The sequence below is a fragment of the Delphinus delphis genome, chromosome 9 (assembly GCF_949987515.2).
Source record: "Delphinus delphis chromosome 9, mDelDel1.2, whole genome shotgun sequence".
Taxonomy (NCBI): Eukaryota; Metazoa; Chordata; class Mammalia; order Artiodactyla; family Delphinidae; genus Delphinus; species Delphinus delphis.
In genome coordinates, this window is record NC_082691.1 from 21,567,295 (window position 1) to 21,589,754 (window position 22,460).

General features: G+C 38.4%; 2 protein-coding genes across 2 annotated transcripts in view; one reads left to right on the forward strand and one right to left on the reverse strand.

Moving 5' to 3' along the window:
* FBXL13 (F-box and leucine rich repeat protein 13) overlaps positions 1-22,460 on the forward strand; it is a 182,975-nt gene that overhangs the window by 80,023 nt on the left and 80,492 nt on the right. The window contains 2 exon segments of the mRNA XM_060020299.1: positions 9,664-9,716; positions 13,316-13,440. Of these exon segments, the coding sequence (XP_059876282.1) occupies positions 9,664-9,716; positions 13,316-13,440 (178 nt within the window).
* Positions 1-22,460, reverse strand: part of LRRC17 (leucine rich repeat containing 17) — a 101,004-nt gene that overhangs the window by 9,445 nt on the left and 69,099 nt on the right. Inside the window, exon 3 of the mRNA XM_060020300.1 lies at positions 5,444-6,348. Coding sequence (XP_059876283.1) covers positions 5,444-6,212 — 769 coding nt within the window. The 5' untranslated portion in view covers positions 6,213-6,348. The remainder of the gene's footprint in view (positions 1-5,443; positions 6,349-22,460) is intronic.

Below are 22,460 nucleotides of genomic sequence, written 5' to 3' on the forward strand. Positions count from 1 at the left end.
GCTCACATGGCAAGTAATTAAGGCTGGCCTCTGGCCAACAACCAGCAAGGAACTCTGGCCCTCAGTCCAACAGTCCTTGAGGAACTGAATCCTGCCAGCAGTCATATGAGCTTGGAAGAGGATATTTTTCCAGTTGAGCCTTCAGGTGAAACCACATCTTATTGCAGCCTTGTGAGAGATCCTGAAGTAGAGGACTCAGCTAACCCATATCTGGTTTCCTGACCTACAGAAACTGTGAGATAATAAAGTGTGTTGTTTTAAGCCACAGAGTTTTGGGGTAGTTTCTTAGGCAGCAACAAAGTTATCTAACTAACATATGGGAAATAATGAGCTCATTAAATGTGTTGAGTTTAATGATTCAGGAATATTGAGCCCGTTTGTAATAAAAATGCTTTGAAAATCTGGATTGATTTTATTTCCATCCTCCGATAAGACATTGTTTTGTTTGACCTAGAGTTGTGTCTGCCAACATACAGAAAGGTGAAAGATTTTAAGACTTGAACTTATTATAATGTTGCAACGCTGAGGTAATCCTCCCTTTAGGACCAGCAAGACCCTGACTGGAGAGCTATATTCTCTCTTGGGCACTACACGTAAACAAGGAGATGGATATCCCAGGAAAAAGTGAAAACCACAGAGACACTTGAAGAAATAATTTCTTGACATTTAGCATTTGGAATAATTATTGAGAATGGCTGTGGCATTTTCTTAGAAGATTTTTAAAAGAGGAATAGAGTTTTATTTCAAAATACCCAGGATCCCACCTCTCCTCTCTTCCTTCACTGCTACCCCATTGGGCCAAGCCACCATCACCTCTTGTCTGGATTATCCCAATATTGTCCTAAGCCCAGGTGATCATGTTAAAACATGTGAGATCCTGTCATTTTACCAGATGGCTTGCCATCCTCCAGATGGCAGAACCCTTTCATTGCTTCCCATCTCACTATGAATAAAAGCCCAAGTCCTCACCAAGGCCCTACAAAGCCATTAAGGGCTGTAGGTCTTCCTTGCCACCAGAGTTAGTATCTCCTAGGTCCTGGAAAACAGCCTATTTATCAGTACTTGCTTGCTGAACCCACATCTGCTGGGCTGGACATGAGGGTGAATGGCAAGCAACCACTGTAGGACATGAGGGTGAGTCCCAAGCAACCATTGTAGGACAAGCTAAAGCGGGTTAACCACAAATAAATGGGTAGAAAAAAAATGTTTATGAGAACACCCTGAAACCCAGCTTAAGCAACGTGGCAGACCTGTGGAAAAGGAATATGAACTACAGAACCAACTTTGGCATTGTTACCAGCAGACCTGAGTAAAAATAGGATCCACAAGTAATACCAGGAAATGCAAACCAAAGCCTTTACTTGTAGCCTTAGAAAAACATGGAAAAATCTTATTTGTTGTAGTGATGAGTAAAAACAGTTCTTTAGTTTTTAACCTTAAACTTGAATGAGAAATGCAAATGTTGATGTGAAGTATGTTTGTCTTTGATAAAGATTACACAAATACAAATTTCCCCAGACCAGAAATCAAATTTGGTCAATGTCCCCATTCCTAGACCAGGCACCACATGGTTATTTGCTGCTATCTGAGGTTTTTGGTAAGCCTTCAACGAATATCATATTTACTTATCACCCCTGGCAAGCATTGCCTCTCCCCCAACCAAACCTTGCTGATTTTGAGGAGGAAATTGGGAAATTTTTTCCACGTAATTTCTCATTTAGTAGGCTACCCTGATTGTCAGCAATGTCAGAACTACTCTTAAGGCTTGGTAGTGGTAGGTAAAGAGATATAAATGGCCCTGTGTATTGCAAATAAAAGATTCTTAATTATTGTTCAAACTAATGGTGAAATTATCTTCAGAGGCAGCTGGGAGCAATTTATGGTCATAATTCTCCACAGCCCTAATCTTAGAAGTAAAATAAATCCTTAAAATGGTAAATTATTCTGGTAAATGTGAAGCTAAAAAGCAGTTTTAAAACTCTCTCATGTATTTTTGGCAAATCCATCCATCTCAATATGGCATAAACATGGCTTTCAACTAATGTCACATTTATTCCCTTAGAAAGACTAAGTTTTGTTGGCAAAGTGCCTGTCACCCAGTGAATAAAGCTATTGTTTCTTTTTCTTGCTGTCAGATGTTTAAGGCAAAAATAGTGATCTTTGAGGTCTATGTGGTCAAAATGGCATGTATTAGGTACCCTACACACACCATCTGACTCATCATCTGTCAGCTAGGAAAGGCACAACTAATTCCCGAGTTAAGGGAATCTGTATTCGGGTTCCTTGAGTGTGATCATGTACATGATGAATTGTACAGAGCCTAAGAGGAGGGTTCAATACTGGAAGGAAGCACCCAGAAGGCTTTTATATATTCTTCTTGGTTAATAGGCATACCCAGAATCTTGAAGGAAGAGAGGACAGTGCATGGTGGCCAATGGCTTGGGAACTGCTTAGGGATTGCCTATGTGATCTTCAAAGGGCAACCTAACCTCTCTACTCCTCTACTTCTTCCTTCCTAAAATGAGGATAATAATAGTATTTCTTTTAAGGTTGTGAGGAGTAAATGACAATGCATGAAACTGCTATGTCTTAGGCACACAGAGCATTTAGATGGCAGCTCTCATTAATATCACTGCTAGTTCCACTCTTGATGGCATGTTTTAGGCTTCTTTAGATCCTACATAGTGTCCAACATGTGAGCACAATCAAAAGTATTACTACCCTCTGGCAGGCAGTTAGAGATGAACACTGCTGAACATTTAGTCTCAGTATTTGACATTTATTATCTAGTTATAGAATGGGGTAAGGAAAACTACAATGGATAAAATTCAGTGTCATACTTGAATTCCAGCCATGATTTTTAACTTCTATATATTTTTATGTTTAAAAGTTGCTTAAATTACTGCTCTGTAAGAGCAAAGAAAGCAGCTCAACTATTGTCATCAATCTAAAGAACATGGCCCTGTGCCAGGCAGTACCAAAGGGAATTTAATAGAGAAGACCTTTGACTTTGAACTTATGGGAATCAACAATATACCAAAAAATGAAAAGTAAATTATCAGCTGAATCAATAGACTGATATCAACCATAGTGAGAGTGATTTATATTGATATTAAAAGACACAACTACCCTTCATTTTAATCTAAAAAGTATAGGCTCTGATTTACATCATCACTAACAAGTGAAGGACCTTGAGTTGTCCTTTAGTGTTAGTATATATGTACTAACCGTGCATGTCATATAAACTTTATTTATACTGTTTTCCAGTAAATCATGTGTTTTTAAAGCATGAAGAATGAATTTATGGAGCATGTCTGGAAGGTTGTGTTTAGACAACAACAGTAACTTGAGGAAGGAGAGCAATAAAAAATATATTTGTATTTTTATAAGTTGATTTTTGCCAAGAAAAAAGAGAAAAACATCATGGAAAAAAAGACAAAGGCAGAAATAGGCTCACTGGAGAGGGAATGGCCAGAGTAGAAAAGCAGTAAAAAAGAAAGCTATTTCCTACTATGTTATCTTTTCTTAAATTACAGTGTGGTATAGCTGTAGAAATCTTCAATTTTGTGTTAATAGCATTTTTCTCAGATAATTAATGAGCTTAATTCTACTATTTTCTCTTTGTCACCTGATACAGCAAGTGCAAATTAACTTTAGCTTGAGGATAGAACCTTAGCGATATCAAGTAGGTTTTCTAACTCAAGTCTAGGAATAGTAGCTTTGTATTAGTTTTTAAAATATATAATTCAAGTTTTTAAGCATCACAAAGGAAATCCTAGTAAACCATGCTCTTTGTCATGAAGCACCAAGTACTCACCGTTAACCGTGTTAGGGAAATTCCACCCAATCTGGCTACAGAGAAACTTCGCGTACTGACTTCTCTGCAATTCTTTAACGCTTTCTTTGTTCCAGCTGCTTGTTTGAACATGGTTAGATTAATTATGGATGCCAGCAGGCTCAGGTGGACCAAGTTTCAAATCTTAGTTTTGCTGCTTGCCTATGAGACCTTGAGCAACTGACTGAACCTCCTTAGCCTCATTTTCCTCAACTGTAGATGGGGATACTATCATTACTACCTTGTTAGCAGCTGTAAACAGCATGTGTGTGGAATACCTGGAGCATAGTACGTTCTCAATTAATGAGCACTTTCTCTCAAACTCAGAGGATCCCATGACGGCATCTCCCAGGTTATGATACTGTAATTGCTCTACTCTAGCATCAACGATATATACTTCACAGAGTGTCACAGTAAGCAAAGCTTTTGGTGTCATGTAGTCGTGGTGTGATCTAACCAGGTGTCACCTTCCACAGTCAGAGAGAGGGAGCAAGTCTTGAGCAAGACTTCGCTGAAAAATGAACAAATTTATTCCTGCTTCTTCAAAATCCACAGATTCCTGCCTGTGGTTTCCTTGAGAGGAGCCAGTCTCCATGTTCCTCTTAACCTTTCCTTTCTGTTCTTAAAACAAACCCTCCTAAAATAACTGGAAGGAATGATACCATGCTCTTTATGACCCTAATTCAATGACATCTGGCTTTAATTTAATATTACATATAAGTTATTAACCCATGACAGAAATGAAACAGACACTCAAAATGCCTTGTTGTCCTAGGATAGATTAGCGGTGCCCAGACCACACTTTGAGAATGTCTTCACTAACATGTCAGGAGCCTTGCTGAAATCTCCCATCTGTTTTCTTATTTCATGTATTTGTCCTGTATGCACAAATCCCGCACACTACTAGCCCAAGATTGTGTGCGATGTAAAAGCAAGTAATGATTTGCAGAAAGTAAGTAATAGTCTAGAAAGCTATTCTTAGTCGCATAGTTCTTGGATTAATACTTTCAACTTAGTTTTTTTCAATATTCTTATGTTTTATTTTGGATAATTTGGGAACAATTAAGATACAGGATGTTAGCAAGCATTTTTGAAAACTCTGAGACTAAATTATAAGAACTACAGACACGCCATCACTACAGCCCACTTGGCTTCCTTCTCCTGGTGTTCTCACCTGTCCTGCTCTGCACATGGTTTTCCTTGAGGTTATTATCGCCCCACAGATGCATACCATGTTTTGAATTTAATTGGTGTAAATCAGGTTATACAGACAGCACCGGCACTTGATTTCATACCCACTGGTTTACCTACATAAGTTAAATTACATTGGATTTAAAATTAAAGAAATTTCTTACAGCCACAGCTTGCAATGAGCAAATAAGAGTAGGACCCAAATGGCTGCCCCTCCTGAGCATACCTCCTACCCTCCTCTAATGTTCCCCAAATCACTAACCACCTTGAGCTCGGGTAAATTCCACTGTCATTGGGGAAAGATTTCTGGTGGAAATGCTCCCAAAATTCTAAGTCATGGTGGGATGCAGAAATTCCTAAGACTCAGAAAGCATTTTTAATCATCCATGAAAACGAAAAAGTAAGAAACTTACAAACCTTTTCTTTTGCAGTCCAGTGTTCGTATGGGAAACACGTAGTTGTGGCAAAGAGAAGAGTCTACCTCAGGCTTGATGACTGGGGGTTTCCCTGACACTTGGGGTTTTGGATCCAAATGTGCCTTTTCTTCTTCATTACACAACTGTTCAGATTTTATCTGCCTCAGTTTTTTATTTTTTAGTCCTTGTGGGCTTTCACACTTGGCGTAGTTCCCCAAATTCCGGTTCCTTGGAATCTGCAACATTGAAATAAGCGTTTCCATCTCACAAGTACAATGCCAGGGATTGTCATAGAGACGCAGGTAGCTCAGGAGAGGTGTGTAAATGAACACTTCCTCTGTCAAGACTTTCATCTGGTTGTGCTGCAGTAAGAGAGTGGTAAGTTTATTTAAACCAAAGAAAGCCTCACTCTCAATTTTGGAGATCTCATTCTGCTGTAAATCCAAGCTTTTCAGCTTTTTAAACTTGGAAAACATGCTGTTCTTCAGTACGCGGATTTTGTTTCTTGCTAATAGCATGTGCAGTAAATCCTGAGGCCAGCCGGGCAGCACATAAACTAGTTTTCTCTCTTGACAATCTAAGTATTTCTCGTGAAGATATGTGTACACTTCACAGGGGAGGCCTGGAGCGTAGCGTTTGACCAGGCTGGAGCCCTTCCGGCTCCCACCAGCCCGGCTGTGATTCACTCGGTTTCTCGCACCCCCAGGGCTTCCTTTGCGCTCAGCGGCTTTACAAAGGAAGAGCAGGATTAAGATGGTTACCACGCGCATCCTGACATCCAGCTGGCCCCAATTACTTGGTGTGACAGATGGAACAATGAAAGTATTCCTTTGAAATCCACGTTTGCGTAATCTTAACTAATGCAGTTCAGGAACAATGAGGCCCAGCTGAGGTACGGTGGAGTCCCTAGATTGCAGGAGGAAAAAATATTTAGAAACCATTGTGAGCAACGCAACTGACAAATAATAGCAAGTTTTCAAGTTACTTTTATTTTTAAGCAAAGGCATTCCGTTAATAAAGGCACATGCAGAAGAGTGGTGTAGAAGTCTCCACACCCTCCTACTTGCCTGGTTTGGTAGCTAAATGTTTGGGCCCTGAGTGTGAATCAAGGCTCTTCTACTTGCTGAACTGTGTGACCTCAGGCTAATTATTTAACCTCATCTTCAGCATCTGTAAAGTGGGACTGAGGATACCGCTAGTATTGTTGGGAAGATGAAACAGGCTCATGTGCATCAAACACTTCGCAGTGCCTGATCCAGGGGAAGTACTCCACATTGTTAGGACTTAGCATTATGAAAACTGAAACTGGATTCAAGAAATTAAAGGGATTCTCCTTACAGCTTTGAGATGTGCAAATCAGAGTTGGACTCCAATGAATGTTCTCCTGAGCTTATTTTTTTCTTTCCTTTACTGTCTCCCAATCACCAATCATGTTGAAGGTGGGCTCCAGAAATGCTCAGGCTAAACTGCAACTGTCCTTGTCATTTCCTGCACATCTTGGCTTAAATGTCACCTTCTCAGCAAAACCTTCTCTGATTGCTCTATTTAAAAGTAGTACCCCTTCCCACTCGCTGGTTGCCCTCTATTCCATTTCTGGTTTTATTTCTCTCCAGGGCACGTATCACCATCTGTCAAAATAGATATTTTGTTTCTTTTGTTTATTGTCCTTCTCCCCCAACTAGGATGTAAACTTCCTAAGGGCAGGAATTTTTCTCTATTTTGTTCACTGCTGTATTTCCAGTACCTGTAGAGTTTCTAGCACATAGCAGGTTCTTGATAAATATTTGAATTGCATGAATTCAGGTAACCACTCTATAAAAATATTAATAATCTCATAAATTTAGTTATTATATTTTTTGGTATCTATTCTTCCCTTAAGTATTACTGATGACTTCCAAGAGCTGCACATTTTTTTTAACATCTTTATTGGAGTATAATTGCTTTACAATGGTGTGTTAGTTTCTGCTTTATAACAAAGTCAATCAGCTATACATATACATCTATCCCCATATCTTCTCCCTCTTGCGTCTCCTTCCCTCCCACCCTCCCCATCCTACCCCTCTAGATGGTCAGAGCACCGAGCTGATCTCCCTGTGCTATGCGGTTGCTTCCCACTAGCTATCTATTTTACATTTGGTAGTGTGTATATGTCCATGACACTCTCTCACTTCGTCCCAGCTCACCCTTCCCCCTCCCCGTGTTGTCCTCAAGTCCATTCTCTACGTCTGCATCTTTATTCCTGTCCTGCCCTTAGGTGCTTCAGAACCTTTTTTTTTTTTTTTTTTTTTAAGATTCCATATATATGTGTTAGCATACGGTATTTGTTTTTCTCTTTCAGACTTCACTCTGTATGACAGACTCTAGGTCCATCCACCTCACAACAAATAACTCAATTTCATTTCTTTTTATGGCTGAGTAATATTCCATTGTATATATGTGCCACATCTTCTTTATCCATTCGTCTGTCAATGGACACTTAGGTTACTTCCATGTCCTGGCTATTGTAAATAATGCTGCAACGAACATTCTGGTACATGACTCTTTTTGAATTATGGTTTTTTCAGGGCATATGCCCAGTAGTGGGATTGCTGGGTCATATGGTAGTTCTATTTGTAGTTTTTTAAGGAACCTCCATTCTGTTCTCCATAGTGGCTGTATCAATTTACATTCCCACCAACAGTGCAAGAGGGTTCCCTTTTCTCCACACCCTCTCCAGCATTTATTGTTTGTAGATTTTTTGATGATGGCCATTCTGACCATTATGAGGTGATACCTCATTGTAGTTTTGATTTGCATTTCCCTAATGATTAATGATGTTGAGCATTCTTTCATGTGTTTGTTGGCAGTCTGTATATCTTCTTTGGAGAAATGTCTATTTAGGTCTTCTGCCCATTTTTGGATTGGGTTGTTTATTTTTTTGATATGGAGCTGCATAAGCTGCTGCTGCTTGTATATTTTGGAGATTAATCCTTTGTCAGTTGCTTCGTTTGCAAATATTTTCTCCCATTCTGAGGGTTGTCTTTTTGTCTTGTTTATGGTTTCCTTTGCTGTCAAGAGCTGTACATTTTTAAGAATTGTTTTCATCTTTAAAATTCTGAAATTGGTTTTGGTTTGTACTTATTACTTAGGACATAGCCCATTCTTGGCAGAGACAGAAATATTCAAAATGGATTTATAATTAATAACATTTCTGTTGTTATTGTCGTGGGGCTCTTTGGTTATAACTGGCAGATGTGTTTCCTATTCATTGTAGCAGTGTGAATGCCAGGATCACCCCCTTACCTGGAGTTTTCCTGCTTGTACAGGTCTCCTCCATCTAGAATGCCTTTCCCCTTCTTTGCCCCAAGCATTCCTCCCATTCACTGTTTTGTGTCCCCTCCCCTCACTGCTTCTCTTCTGTCTCAGATTTGGAGTTTTACTTACTGTTAGTCTAGACCCAGAGAGCTGATTGTATAACACAAGCCTTGTTTCCCCTGCCAGAGCACAAGCTGTGCAGGTGTCTCTGGTTCCAGAACTAATCAGGCACTTAACCTTTCTGACTCTCCACATCTCAATCTGCAACTCATTGTAAACTGTATGTAACTCTAACCTAAAATAGAAATATTTTGTGAATTTCTATGCATGATGAATTATTCATGATATTCATGCTTAATTATTTGTGGGGAGGAAGTGTGCTGATGTTTGCAACTTACTTTAAAATGCATAAAAAATTAAGATGGATTGAGGGACAGAGAGATGGATGTACAGGTGGATATGTGATAAAGCAAATATAGTAAAATATAAATTGTAAAATATGGGTGGGTGATGGGTACATTCACTGTACAATTCTTCAATTCTCTCAACTTTTTTGTATGTTTGAATGTTAAAAGGTAACAAAACCCCCCAAATTAACAAAAATGTCATGCCACAAAAAAGCAGACTGGTTTTCTTCAAGTGCTTCAAAGCTGAAAGCTCTAAGTATATACAGTTTCTTCCCAAAATAGTTTTCTCTTTCCCCCTTCCTTCTTTAATCCTCAAACAATAATAAACATGTGTATACTTTTTAATTTTAAAGCCAAAATAAATCATTTTTTCTGGGGAAAGGAAACCATATACTTGGGACAAGTTATTTGCCAGGGTTTTTGTTTGTTTTCTGATGAATACACAGCAGTGAATGTAGGATGGAAAAACTTTAAAGATTTGTAATATGGTGTTTAATAATGTGTAACTTGTTTGATTTAGGCCTCTGTAGAAACTTGCAAGAGCTGAATGTCTCTGACTGTCCAACACTCACGGTGAGTACAAGAAGCTTATTTTACTGTTGTTTATATAGATTCAGACTTGCTCCACTGGAGCACTAATACACAGAGATTCTGCCAAAATACATGCCTGTGTGCTCATTTAGGATTAAATATGGAGAAAAGCAAACTATGTTAAACACTGGCAAGAAATTTTATCCAACTTATGTAATGCTCTTATTATTCCTGTAGATATGTCCAAGGTTGGAGTCTCTGGAAAGTGGAAACTATTCAACGATTAGACAAAAATGAACTATATTTCTGTTTAAGGCCATGTGTGCATGAGACAGAAAAAATTGGGCCCCAGCAGAGACAATAGGCTCAATTTATAAGTCTTCATGGTTATCAGCTGTGGTGCCAAAGAAGATGGAAATGAACATGTAACTCTAGCCAACTCCTTCCTAGTCCCTGTCTCCAGGCTTTCCTCTACTTCCAATCTGTCTTACACCCTGTGGACACAGAATATTCCTTCTTAAAGGCAGATCTGACCACTTCACTACCATCTGCCATCATTTATACACACACTTATCATCTACACTATTGGATAGAGTCAAAGCTCTTTAACATTACTGTACCTTGGAGACCCTCGGTCGTCTTGTCTCTGCCTCCCTTTCCAGCCTCATCTTCTTATAAATCCTACATGCACATTAAGTTTCAGCAGCCACAAGCTGCTATGCTTTCTTTCCTGCATGCACCAAGCTCCTCTTGCTGTTTTGCCTTTGCTCCGGCTGTGCTCTTTGCTTGGAGATAGGAGGGAAAAGAATGAACGGCCTGATTGCTTCCCCCTCCTCATTAAGCACCAGCTCCAGGATGAAGTCCATGCCCCTTGGCACAGGTGAAAAGATTCGTGAATTGGCTCTTCCTTGCTACCTACCCAGACTCATCATTAACAGTTCTTTATTTCAGATTTCTACTGGATTTCATTCTTTCTGTGGATATTTTTAGCACCTACTATGTTAAAGATATATTTATCTTTATATATAAAGATATATAGGGAACTTATATGTTATAAAATAGAGGTTCTATAGGGAATTTAAGATGAATTTTCAGTTTTGGCCCTCAGGGAGCTTTAGTTCTCACTTGGATAAAAGATCATATTCTTTAATTTGGCTTTCTAATAGGAAAGTCAAAACAAGCCCATCTGGGCTTCCCTGGTGGCGCAGTGGTTGAGAGTCCGCCTGCCGATGCAGGGGACACGGGTTCGTGCCCCGGTCCGGGAAGATCCCACATGCTGCGGAGCGGCTGGGCCCGTGAGCCATGGCCGCCAAGCCTGCATGTCCAGAGCCTGTGCTCCGCAACAGTGAGAGGCCCGCGTACCGCAAAAAAACCCCCCCAAAACCAAAAAAAACAATTCCATCTGTGTTGAATTTGTGAACATCAAAGTCTTTTCCAGTTTTAGAGTTTAATAATGTACAGGGCTGATAACTTTATCCAGCTACATTTTACTATTGTCTTTCCCTTTGAGACAAAGACTGAGAGACAGGCTTACATTTAAGGAGTTGAGTAACATTCATTCAAAAAGCTTTGATTTCTAAGAAGCTTGCCTTACGAATATATTACATCCGGAGAGATTTTGAGTGCATCATAGACAAATTCATGGACCATCCTGCAATGTAGACACTGAAACAATTTTTGCATTTATGTGCTCAAACATTTGGGGATTGAAATTTGAGCTCTTTTAAATATTGAGAACAAAATTCCTTTGAACTTCCTCCTCATCTCAAAGGGAAAATCAGATTATTCTATGTTACATAATGCCTACTTCATCTTCCTCTTGCTGGCTCCCATATATTTTCATCTGTGTGGCCACCTCTCTAGGGTGTAAACCAGCTTTCTATCCTCCTCCTTGTCCCATTTCATTTGCATTTTTGCTGGCGTCTTCCACCAGGTGCACAATCACTTTGACGGCTGATTGGCACCATGAACATTTTTGAAGATAGATTCTTTCTATTGAACTATAATGCCACACATTATGTTTGTTCTCTCCATTCCTGCTGGGAAAAGGTGTACTGTATACTCTTTAATCTGTACATGTATATCCAAATCCTACATTTTGGTGGTGGAGTGTCTAGAAAAATTGCTGGTATCTCGAATGCAGTGGCAAGAGTACAGTGTTTATTGAAAGCCCTGCACTTGTTCTCATGCGTCATTGGCACATAGAACCTTTCGACAACAGAACTACAGTTTTACAACTTAAAAAAAAAAACCTTGTGTTCTCTTTAAGGTGTGGTTTGCTTCCCCTGTAAATCAATCAGTTCTTATCCCATGTGCAAGATGCTCTGACCTACAGGATTTTGTTATTTTAATATTCATCATTCCAGGAAGCAGCTAGGAACAGAATGTTAGGCATTGATGGTCCTGCTGAAAGTAAACCTTTGCCATCCTTAGTGGTGTTCGGGGAAGCCATATTGACCATGCAGAATTCTTCCCCGAACCTCATCTCCTAGCCTAGTGCCAGTTTACCTCTTCCTGCAAAGGCCTGTTCTTCCAGGACAATGTACCACAAATATTTAAAACTAGCAGACTTCTTCAGTGTTCCTGGGGAGACTCATAAATCATTAAATAAATACAAACCCGCTGCTACTCATTCTAGAACATCTTATAAATAGTTACCAATACAAGAAGCAGCACCATTGCAATCAAAGCTTGAAACACATCTGTCTTGCAAATGTCAATTTAGGGCTCATGCTTGAAATCACTCTGTGTTTTTCTCATGTTGCAGGCACACTGTTCTCTTGTACTGGATTTCAGCTCTCTGGGAGAGGGTTCCCTGAATCTTTGATATTCTCCCCTGCAGTACCCCCTGCATTGAATTTCATGTCCAACACGTATGCAGCCTATATTTTACTTCAGGACATCTCAAACTTAACGTAAATTTGGTGCAAGGCTGTTTAGCTGTTTTAATACCTTCAGTAACAGAACCACAGAAACTTAATCACACACACACACCTCTGTATCAATATACATGTGTAAATATGGACTCACTTTTTTTTTTTTTTTTTTTTTTGCGGTACGCGGGCCTCTCACTGTTGTGGCCTCTCCCGTTACGGAGCACAGGCTCCGGACGCGCAGGCTCAGCGGCCATGGCTCACGGGCCCAGCTGCTCCGCGGCATTGGGATCTTCCCGGACCGGGGCACGAACCCGTGTCCCCTGAATCGGCAGGTGGACTCTCAACCACTGCGCCACCAGTGAAGCCCTGGACTCACTTTTTAATGAAGTCCAGTTGAAAGAGTTTCATCCTGTCTTTCAGAATGATTTTGGTAAATTTAAAAATGGATCCACTTTTAAATCATTTTCATGTATCTAACGAGTCAGGAGTGTTTGACACTTTGACACGAGCTCAAAGGGTTGAACTGGCAAGGGTTCAGATTTTAGTGAAGTGTCATTGTGATGCAATGGGATTTTATTTCCAAAGAAAGGGAACGGGAGGGAGTAATGAACCTTCAAGCAAAGCCATCACCTTCTACTTAATTTGATTTATAAATGATAACAGAGACTATGAAGAGACCAAGACTCGCATATACTTTTTTGGAGTAGGGAGTGAGATAATAGAGAGATAATAGGGAAATAGCAAAGCCTGTTAGACTTTGATAAGATTCTTCCCTGTGTTTTTATGCACGATGAATCAATGAGATACATCTCTGAGAGCTGTCCAGGAGTCCTGTATCTCAATCTATCTAACACAACTATCACCAACAGGACAATGCGACTCCTGCCGAGGTAATGCTTGTGTTATCTGTATTACACTGAAAATAGTTATGCTCCTCTAGGCTCTGACTTGCTCTAGTATTCCCCAAAGGCAGTGATCCTTTTACTAACACCCCACCACCTTGGTACCCCTATTCTGATAACAGGACTGCTTTCAAGTCCCCAAGCTAGTGCCTAACCTCTCCCTCCTTAGCCTTGCCTTGGCCGGTATTTGGGGGTCACTCTTGTAGCAGTTTGCCCAGTAGGTTGAGTTAGGCTCTGCCTATCTCTTTCTGGTCCTCGTTCCTGGGCTTTGGAGCCTGGCCCATCAATCCCATTCCAGTGTTTGGACTTCTCTACAACAGAACCCCAATATCCTGCCTCCTTAGACCCTGAGCACTGCAGAGCCAGGTTCCCTGTTGCCATGCTCTGGTTACCTGTTGGGACCCCCATCACCTCCAGGAAACCTGATGCTTGCGTTTTTTTGATCTATGGACTGTTGACAAGCCAGCACTTCTTTGGAGAAGAAGGGAAAGGAGAATATAAGACATCACTAAGAGTTGACAGAATATTCAATTTTATCAAAAATTTACGTCATTCAATTATTCTTTATTTTCACCAAGAAAAAGACTAATCAGGAAGAGTATATGCTCATATTGGGAGAGATTCAAAACAGTTTTCAAACTACTGTGAAAGAATGAACCATTTTTGAGAATGTAACTTTTTTGAGATCCTTCGAAAAATAACAGTGAGGCATTTAGAGAAGCTTAAACAGAGAAAATTATAGGTAGTAATTTTCCTTATCTTTTCTCTCTAACCATTTTCTGGAAACATGCAAGACTAAAAAAGGTGGTAACATATTTGCTTTATCTCATTAATTGACTTTCCATATTCTAGTCAGTCAAATCTATCAAACATTTCCTTTGAAATTTTTCATGAGTCTTTTAAAAAATAGAGGGTTTTCCTCCTTCCAGGCATTTGATATACATTTATTTTTTTTCTTGTATGATGTTTTTTTGGTACGCGGGCCTCTCACTGTTATGGCCTCTCCCGTTGCGGAGCACAGGCTCCGGACGCACAGGCTCAGCGGCCATGGCTCACGGGCCCAGCCGCTACACAGCATGTGGGATCTTCCCAGATCGGGGCACGAACCCGTGTCCCCTGCATTGGCAGGCGGACTCTCAATCACTGCGCCACCAGGGAAGCCCTATGATTTGTTTTTATTTAAATTTATAATCAACCTAGAATTAATTTTGGTAGATAAATGAAGCAGTGATCTAACAGGTTCATCAAACTATGACTTGTGCAGCCCAAAGCCTGTTTTAGTGCAGTCCATGAGCTAAGAATATCTTTTTTTTCACATCAAGAGTTGTTAAACCCTTGGGGATAGTGGGGCAGGGGAGGGGGAGAGATAAATTACGAGTTTGGGATTAACATATACACACTACTGTATATAAAACACATGAACAACAAGGACCTACTGTATAGCACAGGGAACCCTATTCAATATCTTTTGATAACCTATAATGGAAAATAATCTGAAAAAGAATATATATATGTATACTTGTATGTATAACTGAATCACTTTGCTGTACACCGAAACTAACACACTGTAAATTAACTATACTTCAGTAATTAAAAAAAAGAGTTGTTAAATAACTAAACAATTATTCCAGCATCATTTATTGAATAAAAATTTCTCAAGTGATGTGTGATACCTCTTTATATATCTAAAATTTTTATATAGGTAGTACATACTAAAAACTCATCACCTTCTAATGTTTTTGTACATGTTACTATCATCTATGTTCTAGAGGTTATGACCATTGTATCTGTATGGTTAAAATATTACAGCACTCTGCATCTCTTCCCAACTCCATGTTCAGTGACCTCTCTCATTGGTAGCTTAGAACCAGCCAAAATGGGAGTGTTCTGTACCATGAAAAATGCCATACAATACAAATTAGGGTTTGATTTATTTTTTTGTTGATTGTTTAGACTGGAGAAGACAAGATAGCAGATTAAAAGTGTGTCATGTCTGCAACCTACAGAATGGGAGAAAATATTTGCAAACGATGTGACCGACAAGGGCTTAGTTTCCAAAATATACAAACAGCTCATACAAGTCAACAACAAAAAAACAAACAACCCAATCCCAAAACGGGCAGAAGATCTAAATACACATTTCTCCAAAGAAGAAATACAGATGGCCAATAGGCACATGAAAAGATGCTCAACATCGCTAATTATTACAGAAATGCAAATCAAAACTACAATGAGGGCTTCCCTGGTGGCGCAGTGGTTGAGAATCTGCCTGCCAATGCAGGGGACATGGGTTCGAGCCCTGGTCTGGGAAGATCCCACATGCCGCGGAGCAACTAGGTCCGTGAGCCACAACTACTGAGCCTGCACGTCTGGAGCTTGTGCTCCACAACAAGAGAGGCCGCGACAGTGAGAGGCCCGTGCACCGCGATGAAGAGTGGGCCCCACTCACCGCAACTAGAGAAAGCCCACGCACAGAAATGAAGACCCAACATAGCCAAAAATAAATAAATAAATTTAAAAAAGGTAACTATCAGAAATCAACAATTAAAAAAACTACAATGAGGTATCACCTCACACCAGTCAGAATGGTCATCATTAAAAAGTCTACAAATAACAAATGTTGGAGAGGGTGTGGAGAGAAGGGAACCCTCCCACACTGCTGGTGAGAATGTAAGTTGGTGCAGCCACTATGGAAAACATTATGGAGGTTCCTCAGAAAACTAAAAACAGAATTACTATATGATCCAAGAATCCCATTCCTGGGCGTATATTCAGAGAAAACTATAATTCAAAAAATACATGCATCGCTATTTTATAGCAGCACTATTCACAATAGCTAAGACATGGAAACAACCTAAACGTCCATTGACAGATGAATGGTTAAAGAAGATACATAATACAATGGAATACTACTCAGCCATAAAAGAGAATGAAATAAAGCCATTTGCAGCAACATGGATGCAACTAGAAATTATCATACTAAGTGAAGTAAGTCAGAAAGAGAAAGACAAATACCATATGATATCACTTATATGTGGAATCTAAAATATGACACAAATGAACCTACCTATGAAACAGAAACAGAATCACGGACATAGAGAACAGACTTGTGGTTGCCAAGGGGGCAGGGGTTTGGGGGAGGGATGGAGTGGGAGGTTGGGGTTAGCAGATGTAAGCTTTTATGTATAGAATGGATAAGCAACAAGGTCGTACTGTATAGCACAGAGAATTATATTCAATATCCTATGATAAACCATAACAGAAAATAATATTAACAAAGAATGTATATATATGTATAACTGAATCACTTTGCTGTACAGCAGAAATTAACACAACATCGTAAATCAACTATACTTCAATAAAAAATATTGAAAAAAAGTATGTCATGTCTGTAGCTGCAACATTATGATTAGCACAAAAAAGGTGAGGAAATATCTTTTCAGTACTTGAAAACTGTCACATCATTGATGGATGAGTGAAATCTGGACATAAATCTTTGTGGTTTTATTTTTGTCTTACCCATTAATATAAATAAAAATATTCATATTGGAATTATACCCATTCCTCAAGCTTTTGAACTTTATTTTTTGGTTAAAAAAAAGAAATACATCAGAGTGAACAATTTTATTCTTCCTTTATGTGCACATAGGAGAAGACAAAAGTACTAGCTATATTTATGAGTTTGGCAAAAGTCAATGAATGAAAACATTGTGTGAGAATCAACTGATTATATGAAATTAGCAATAAACAGTATTGTGTATGTTATTATTTGTAAGTTGTGTGCTGTACATCTTTTATATATGTAAAATAGTTAATATAAAATAGTAAGAGGTGGGCTTCCCTGGTCACGCAGTGGTTAAGAATCCGCCTGCCAATGCAAGGGACACGGGTTCGAGCCCTGGTCCGGGAGTATCCCACATGCCGTGGAGCAACTAAGCCCGTGAGCCACAACTACTGAGCCTGTGCTCTAGAGCCCACAAGCCACAACTACTGAGCCCACGTGCTACAACTACTGAAGCCTGCGCACCTAGAGTCTGTGCTCTGCAACAAGAGAGGCCACTGCAATAAGCCTGCGAACCGCAACAAAGACCCAACGCAGCCAAAAATAAATAAAATTAAATTAAAAAATTTATTTAAGAAAATAGTAAGATGTACAAATTTACAGTAAACATATATACATTTATATGCATACATGTTTTTGAAGAACCAGCTGTAAGATATTTACCAGTATGTCAATAATTAAAGGTAAAATAAGTTGGGAATAATCCATATTTTTATAATATTTAGTCTCCCTATCAGGAACATAGTATACTTCTAAAATTTTTCTTTCAAATGTTCTTAAATGTCTCAAAATTTTGTTTTATTCACATGGATAGTCTGTGGTGTCTTTTTCATTGCCATTGTGAATAGTATCCTTTCTGATTATGATTTCTCATTATATTTTCTAAATGGTTACTTTTGGACTTGGGCCTGATGTACCTGTATCTTTTTAAACTTTTCATTTGTATGATTTGATTTCTTTCCTTTTAAAATAAAAAATAGAGCTATGAAATTACTTCTAAAAAAGAACTTAGGCAAAGCTTATAAGATTTGATAAATATTGTTCTCATTTTCTAACCAAACTGTTGTATATTTGATTATATGTTGATTACCACTTTGACCTAATAATTATTTAGAAGAGGATTTTGGGTTTCAAATTGTTGAAGTTTCTTAATTAAGCTTATGTTTTTAATTCTAGTTTTTTACACTGTGGTCAAGAAATGTGGACTGAATTATTTCTACTTTTTGAAATTTATTGAGATTTCTTGGTGGACTAGTTTATATACTCAATTTCAGTAAATCATCCATGAATGTTTAAAACAAAAGAGTTTCTTTCAGAGAACATTTCTAGGTGTATATGCACATATATGTATAAATTCTCGATATGTCATAGATAAGTGATATATTAGTTGCCTATTATGACAAAGCTTCTATTAATTTATTTTTTTTATTTTACATGTAAAGATTAATAAGTAGTATGTTTCATTATAGATTGTAGCAGTTGTTCACATAAAATTATATTTTTTATCCTGGTTGATATTTCTTTGCCTTAAATTCTTTTTAATCTGTTATTTATACAGTCACGTTTGGTTTCTTTTGTGGAATAACTTTATGTATACCCATATTTTTAACCTTTGTGTTGCTGTATTTTAGGTTTATCTTTTACATGCAGCACATAGCTAACTTCTATTTTTAAAAATTTCAATCTCTTTGCCTTTTTAAGAGGGAAGTTTAAAAGACTAATATTTCTTGTCAAAACTGAGTGTATGGTCTTATTTTTATCATCTTGCTTTATGTTTTAGATTTTTTTATTTTTTACGTTACTGCACTGTACTCATCTTTTCTGCCTTTTGCTATAAAAGTGTTATTTCTATAATCTGAATGCATTTCAAAGATATATGCATATTCTCTTGTGTATTCTAACTAGTGGATATTTGTATGTTTTTTAAAAACATGCTTTAACATGCATTTCTCTAATTATCAAAGTCACAATGAAACAGTAACTTTGGCTCCCCCTGTGTTAGGCAAGAGATCTGATACACTTTAATTCTCCCTTGAACTTGATGTTCTTCTACTTCCACGCACCTATATGTAAATACCTATTAATTGTGATTTTTGTTAATCATTTAACTTTCCTTTTAATGTTGATTTTTGGTGTTTGAACTCAACATTGTAATCATATTTATAATGATTATGTAGTCCTAACTCTAGTTTTAACATTCATTGATGGTCCATTTGTTCCACAATTTCCTTATTCTTTAATTTTGATTTTGATTCACCCTATGATGACTGGAAATATAGTTTTAAAAACTCTTTATCTGGAAAGATGTGCAAGTATTAGATTTTCAGTCATTACTTTCTGAAGATGACTTTCTGTTGTCTTGAAGGATGAACAACAAATTCTCTTGGTGTATGGTTCTTGAATCATGTCCCTTACTCTATCCTTAAAACCCTACAAATGTTGCTCCATAATCTTTACTATTTCAAGTTAAAGAGAAGTCTAAAGCCAGCCTGATTTTTCTCTTCCTTTGTTGGTAACCTATATTTTTCTGCCAAGATGCTGGCATGAACTTCCTTTTCTCTGAGAAATTAAAAACATCTTCCAAACTTAACTGTGTTCTTTCAATTAACTTTTCCTGGAACATGGTAAACCTTTTGAACATTAAAACTTAGATTTTTCTCAGCCAAGGAAGGTGTTTTTCTCTTCCTTCCTTCTTTTTTTTTTTAATAAATTTATTTATTTATTTACTTTTGGCTGTGTTGGGTCTTCATTGCTACGCCCAGGCTTCCTCTAGTTGTGGCGAGCGGGGACTACTCGTCGTCATGGTGCACGGGCTTCTCATTGTGGTGGCTTCTCTTGTTGCAGAGCACAGGCTCTAGGTGCGTGGGCTTCAGTAGTTGTGGCACATGGGCTCAGTAGTTGTGGCTCACGGCCTTAGTTGCTCCACAGCATGTGGGATCTTCCTGGACAAGAGCTCGAACCTGTGTCCCCTGAATTGGCAGGCGGATTCTTAACCACTGCGGCACCAGGGAAGCCCTCTTTTTTTTTTTCTATTAATTAAACTAAAGTCTTTATACAAATTTCATCAAGTTTTCCACTCATGTCCTTTTATTTTTGCTCTAGGATCCAATGTAGGGTTCCATATTGCATTCAGTTGTTATTTCTCCTTAGTCTCCTCAAATCTGTGCCAGTCGTCAGTAGTTCCTTGTATTTCATGACCTCGACACTTGAAGAATACGGTTTAGTTATTTATCTTATATAATGTCCCTCAATTTGGGTTTATCTGATGGATATTTTTCTTTTTAAATGCTTCTATTCCATTTGTTCAGGTTTTATCTTAAGAATCCCCTTTTATTTTTAGATCGATTTTTATTCTTGTCCTTCAAAGCTGTCATCTTCTCTCTCATCATTTTTATTTCTGTATACATTTTCTCAGCATACTGCATTCTCTATATCAGTAGTTCTGAAAGTGTGTTCCAAGGACAGCAGTGTCCCGATAAATGTTTAATAACTGGCTGGGGTAGGGAGTAAAGGTGTTTTTTTTTTTGCGGTACGCTGGCCTCTCACTCTTGTGGCCTCTCCCGTTGCGGAGCACAGGCTCCGGATGCGCAGGCTCAGCGGCCATGGCTCACGGGCTCAGCTGCTCCGCAGCACGTGGGATCTTCCCGGACCGGGGCACGAACCCGCATCCCCTGCATTGGCAGGCGGACTCTCAACCACTGCGCCACCAGGGAAACCCTAAAGGTGTGTTTTGATTTGTAGGATTTATTGATTTCTGTGATATAAATAATTCCATCATGGCCAATTTTAAGCTACCAACATGATGCCACTGAATGTGGAATTGGGAAGAGATGCTAACAATTGGTTCTCATGGGCTGGTACAAGCCAGCTCCAGAAGCACCACTGTGGAGGGCCCCTGACCGTTTCAGGAATTCTGTAGGATTCTTTGTCCTGCAATACAGAACATCACTCAGTACTTTACTTTAGCATTTCATATTAAGATATATATGTGATGAATATATGTGCATGTATGAATGTGTGTTTATATATAGAGAGAGAATATATGTGCATGTGTGTATGTATGTATGTGTGTATGTATCTATAGATAGAAAGAGAGTGGGGGGGTGAAGAGGGAGGAGAGAGAGAAATATATATTAAAAAATCCATAAATCCATATGTGAAAATCTGAACTCTCAAAGTAGATGATTTGGGAGTAGCATATATCACAGTACAAATTATTTTTTTAACTTAAAACATCTCTTCCAACCATAGTTTGAGATAAACTTTTCTCCTAGGAAATTTAAAATAACACTACATCTCTGCATAATTTTTTAAGGACAGTTATTTTACAAATGAAGCTATACCTTTAGTGGGTAACAGATAGAAAAATAGGGCCCAAAATGAGAATTCTGTTTTGATTTTAACTTCTAGTTCTTGCTATTGAGACAACACTTAGGATAAAACTAATTAATATTGATGTTTTTCGCCATATGAAAAAAATGTACGTTGACTTTCTTATCTATAATAAAAATACATTTCATAATGATTCTCTATTTTTGCTCTGCATTCTATTGTTTCAAACATGCTTGGGTATGCAAAAGCATTTGTTAAGCGGTAAATAACCAGAGATGTGTTATTTGTTGCTGTTCTCATTGTCTCTCGTGTCTTTAGTATTTCTTTCCAAAGAAAAATGTAATTTGTTTGCCTTTCTTAGCAACAGTGATTTGCCAGTTTTTTATTTCAATATTTTTCCTCACTTCTTTGGGGACTTGCTCAGTTTTCTAAAGTTGAAAGTGAGGGCTGCCCACAGCTCATGCCCATTCCAAAACATTTTTTGCTTTGAAATATTTCCTGAATTAAACCCTCTCCATTTCTTCCCATTGCCACAATCTAGGTGGCACTCTCAGCACCTCATTTGGTGTGGCATCCTGATGGTTCACTCTTGGTCTCTCTTCCCTTCAATACACTCTGCCTTATGCTGCGAGACATATCATCCTGAGCTTAGTCTTATCACGCCTTTGACATCCTTAAGGTCTAGACTCTTCCCTTACTGTCCAAAAACATTATGTTGATAATACAACATTACATAAAGCAACTATACTCCAAAAAAAAAAAAAACATTATATTATGCTGACAAAGGGGCCATAGGTCCATAGGTATCTATTAAGAACTCCTCGCTCAATTCTCATTTTTGGTATTTGTTAACTGACACATGCACTTAAAGAAATTGAACAATAGGCTTGGACCCGATTTGAATATGCATGATTTCATAAGTAACAGTTTCATTATTGTATCTAAAGAAAGACTGACTGATATACAGAGCTTAGAAATAGGTTAGGAAGAACAGTCTTCAAATGAGTGGGCAACACATGGGAGGAACAGAAACTACGCCAGAGGCTATCAATCTCGCTAGAGTTGACAGATTACATATGGTATTACCACCATGACCAAAATGAGGGTATAGGTG